Here is a 4730-nt window from a genome sequence, read left to right on the forward strand (position 1 = left end):
AATGCAGAATCAAAATTGGTAGATTTTCCAGCTTTGAAAATAATAAAATGTAACAATATAACAGAAAACTACCCTAGGCTTTAATACCACCGAAGGGTTTTGAATACAATAACAACCTTATGGTGCACATACAACTCTAATGCCTTGGATCTAAGTTTTCTCAAATTATACATGCAATATTGTTTCCAAAGCATGAAGCCTAAATTAGCATACAAAATTTTAATAATTGAACAGTAGAACTAGTTAGATAGTTTACCTCTTATTGTAGCTTGTTATATTTGGTGTTTGAAAGCTTACTACCCCAAGTGTGATGCCTCAAATGCCACACAAACAACACCAACAATGGAGGACTTGAGAGAGAGATTTCTAGACACAAAATCGGCTATATGATCTATAAAAACACTAGTATCCGATTTTAGGTGATGGGATAACATATATATATATATATATATATATATATATATATATATATATATATATATATATATATAGTGTAGGATTCCAAGGGTCATGGATAAACCCTAATCCATACATATAAGCTGATGATCTATAACTCATGTGTACTAACTCTTTATGGATTCTAACATAAACTTACTCCATTATGGATCAATAGCCCAATCTATATGTTTCACTAAGTTACACAATTAGCCCCATTAATTTAATTGGTCTCTTTTGATCACTAAATTAATTACAAAAGTAATTCTTAATCAATACTAATTAAATTATATGACTTCACAATGAATATATTATACTTATAATATATTGGTAAATCATAAATAACCTGTTTCTCAAACGCCCATCCTATCAGATTGTTCTGGTGAAATGCAACCCAAATGGATCATGCTACTCTCGAGTCAAACACATATCAATTATAGTTACGGGCTTAGAAACCTAATCTAACAATATTTTCTAGGTTCCTTTTGGGTAGGCGACATTCTTTCCTAGAAAACTAATTCACACAAATGAATTCCTGGTATATTTTTTACTTAGTAATGTATTTTGTTGTATATATATTTCTAGTATTTCTTTTTCTTATCTTATTGGTGCTTGTTCTTCATGTTTTCTTTTTCTTTCTTATCTTTTTGTTCGGCTACCACATGCTTGTGTCATGCTATTTTCATATACTTTAGAAACAACACACTTTTGTAAAACTTAAGAAATAACATTATACTTGTAAATGAAAGTTTTTTATTTTTGTTAAATTGCAGGAAATAACAACAAACTTTCCCTTTTTTACCAATATGTGGAATGTGTTTTGGTTTTTATTATCCTATAATGGATTAAAAGTAACATATGTTGCTATTGTTGTTTAAAAATAGACGACATTTACTAATTATATATGCTTTTCTTACCATTTTTCTAGGTGTGGGAGTTGCAGGCAAAAGTTCAAAGGTATTGCAAATAGAAATGCAACGAAGACAAAACAACTTGAAAAATAATTTGCTGCTTGTACCTGAGAATTCATTAACCACCTGGTAATCCACCAAATGATTCTCAATTTTTATGTTTTTAACACTTAGCAATGTATTTGTCATTTTGAATGTATAAATAAAGTTATTGGTAATGTGTTAAACTTTTAATAATGTGTTTGACATTTGTAGTTTAATTTAATGAATTTTTACCTCATTTTGGCTAGAATTAAGTGATAATTTTTTTAAAAAAATAAATTGTTGTTTTTTTTTAAAATAGATTGTAGTGACGGAATACCTACGGAAAATCTGTAGGTATGTCAGAAATCCGTAAGTGATAAAGTCAATGTAAGTCAAAGTAAGTCCAATAGGAAATCCATATGAAATTCGTAGCTATTTATTTCTCTAGCTATTCTGTCAATACTTTATAGACGGATAATCTCGTCGGTATTCCGTAGTTATTCCGTTAGAAATATTTACGCACGAGCGTTTATATTATAGCTCATTTTGTGTTGCAATTCCGTAAGTATCGACCTACGGATTGTGTCCTAGACAGATTTTCTTGTAGTGAGAAAAGGGAATATATACTTATGATTTTACAAGTGTTTTTTCCGTTTGTTGCTCCAAGGGAAAACCAAATCCACCATAACAAGATTCTTGACGTCTTATGGCCAGCGCCCATCAGCATCAACACAAGATATGCATGTGTGGTAGGGGTGTCAAATTATGATACGACACGACAAAAATGTACGAAATGAAACAAAATTAGGATGAAATCAAAATTCGAATTCATGTTTGTGTCAAGATTAAAAAACACGATTTCGTGTTGTGTCGTGTTCATGTTCATAAATCGACATGAAATTAACACGATTAAGCATGTGGTTGTTGGGTTTTTCGTGTTTTTCGTTTTTATCGTGTTATATATATTTAATTATGAATGAAATACACTAATAGTTATGTAATATTATCTTTTTCGTGTCATGTCGTATTGCCGTGTTTTAGTTGGTTTGTTTTCGTGTTAATGAAAAAAAGTACGATATTGTGTCGTGTCGTGATCATATTATAAAAAACATTATCGTATCGTGTCGTGTCAGACAAAACCTTGTGGTGTCGTGTTATGTAATATTACACCTTATTTTGTGGTGTGTGCATAACTTAAATTGATTTTTTATATTTTGTGGGAAAACATATTTATTATTATTATTATTATTATTATTATTATTATTATTATTATTATTATTATTATTATTTTATTTTATTTTTGTGTGTGTAGTAAATGGTTGGACATGATGGATCGCGGCTGCGCGAGGGACAAGTTTTTAGTTTATCAACTTGACGAGGCAATTCTAGATTGTCCAAGAGATTTGTGACATTTATGACAGTTTGAATTTTGAAACCTCAAACAAGTTTATATTGATGAACATTAATTTCAGTGCAGCGAAGTAGACATATTTCTAGGGAATGTACAGAAACCACACATTTGCTCATTTGTTTTTTCCTAGTGAAAATGATAAGTTATATAGAATTCGATCTCATACAGCGACTTCAATGATGTGATTCGGGACACTTGTGTCTGCATGAAGTTCAACAGCTACGTGACCAGCATCATTTTCTTTTTCTTTGAGTTTGGCCACATTTATCGTTTTGTGATCTTTTATTTCCTGCTCCTCCATTTCACTCATAGGATAAGTTTTGTCTTCAAAATCATAGACTTTTTCGTTGGTAATGAGCGTCTTATTCTTGTATGCAAAATACAATGTCATTTGAATAATACCGAAGGTGAATCCAAGTACGTTTGGAATCTGTATATAAGAACAAGTCATTCTCAAACCCGTTAGAGTCGGAGTAATATTTGTTAAAACGAGTTATCAGGATGAATTAGATTTTTCCATACCGCAATATTGAAGTCACCTAGAAGAAGACCATAAAAGAACCACATTACGGCACTAATCGTAAGTGCTACTGATAATAGAATAGGCATGTACTCTACACTTTTTGTTTTAATCACTTCTCGCTGAAAAATAATGTGAAGAAATATTAAAACGTACATAACATACATATACTAACGAATATATAAGTCTGAAGTGCTAATATTTTTTCTAGAGTAACAAGTTTAATATGTGGTATTTATGCAAGCATATATATACTTACAAGAACTCCCAATGGTGCTACAAAAACACATAAAGAAAACACAAGGCAAATCCATCCAACTATCACCCCACGGTTAACTCCGCTTACAAGGAACTGGGTTGAGAAAACAATTAATCCAAATCCAACTACGACTAGCAATATGATTAGCTTCAAACTTTCCATCTGCAAAAATAAGTTTAAATGTGTTTAATGATCTTCTTTGATGATAACTATATTCGTAAAATTTCATAGTAAATTAAGTGAAAATTAACACGTACCCGAGCCTTCTTTGGTGCGTAGAAGAGAAAAAAACATATGTACAATGTCTCGATGATACACCCAACCGAGTTAATCGTGATGAGAAGCATGACATTGGTCTTGAGAAATGCGTAATATATCCAAAGCATCGCACTGAATAAGCCCACCACATAAGGCGCTGATTGATACCCTTCTGTCGATTTCTTTTTGTAGATTTTATAAAATGTTGGTCTGCATTTTCATTAAATTTTCTTGAGAGTTAGCAAATAACCTAGCTACCAAGCGGCTAAACTAATAAGTGAGAACGTAACAAGACTTACATGGGTGCGAGAAATACCATAAACGAGACAATATTTCCTGCAAGTTTGAGAATAGCAATATGTTAGCAAGAGCATCATGCACGTAAATATACAAAGGAAAGGAGAGTGGAACACAAAAGTGAAGGCAACAAGTGGCATGTATATACCAAGAAGGCCAAAAGCAAGAGTGAGATGAAGCATGTTGATCCTAGCCATTTTCTTTTATATATTGGTTAGTCAGGAGTAGCTCTTCTTCCTAAAGTAAGTGCAGTTTAACAAATATGCTACCTTTCACTCTATATGTCTGGTGTTAGTCGTGATGAATTGTGCATAAGATATGGTAAAGTGACCCCTATATATAGTAAGATAGAGTTGAGGCTGCTGACGATCATCATCAGTACATAGCGTCTAACTTGATTTATTATCATCCATCAAATGTTATAGTCTAAATATAATTCAGGATTATATTGACACATGATTGTTTACATGATTTTAATTAATACATCACTCATTTTCCTTTGTACGTTTCTTCTTCTTCTTTTTTTTTTTTTTAATATCTTTTTGTTAATTAATTAATTATTTATTTATTTATTTTTTAAATTCTTTTCATTATTTATTTTTTTTCTCTTTCTAA

At 31.1% G+C, this 4730-nt stretch overlaps 1 protein-coding gene across 1 annotated transcript; it reads right to left on the minus strand.

Annotated features, from left to right (window-relative positions):
- Positions 1–2797: 2797 nt before the first annotated feature.
- LOC145042608 (bidirectional sugar transporter SWEET14-like) lies at positions 2798–4508 on the minus strand. Its single transcript, XM_078991059.1, has 6 exons — positions 4264–4508; positions 4118–4154; positions 3818–4028; positions 3561–3722; positions 3304–3423; positions 2798–3211 (listed from the first exon to the last, which is right to left on the minus strand). Exons 1-6 carry the CDS (start codon positions 4310–4312, stop codon positions 2942–2944), a joined length of 849 nt encoding a protein of 282 aa, XP_078847185.1. The 5' UTR covers positions 4313–4508; the 3' UTR covers positions 2798–2941.
- Positions 4509–4730: the final 222 nt, after the last annotated feature.

This window comes from Lactuca saligna, chromosome 4 (assembly GCF_052625555.1).
Source record: "Lactuca saligna cultivar CGN05327 chromosome 4, ASM5262555v1, whole genome shotgun sequence".
NCBI lineage: Eukaryota > Viridiplantae > Streptophyta > Magnoliopsida > Asterales > Asteraceae > Lactuca > Lactuca saligna.

Coding starts and splice junctions, on each gene's coding strand:
- LOC145042608 (XM_078991059.1), bottom strand. CDS start 4,312: ATGGCTAGGATCAACATGCTTCATCTCACTCTTGCTTTTGGCCTTCTT. Junction 4,155..4,263: donor TCTTGCTTTTGGCCTTCTTG/GTATATACATGC, acceptor TCAAACTTGCAG/GAAATATTGTCTCGTTTATG. Junction 4,029..4,117: donor ATGGTATTTCTCGCACCCAT/GTAAGTCTTGTT, acceptor ATGAAAATGCAG/ACCAACATTTTATAAAATCT.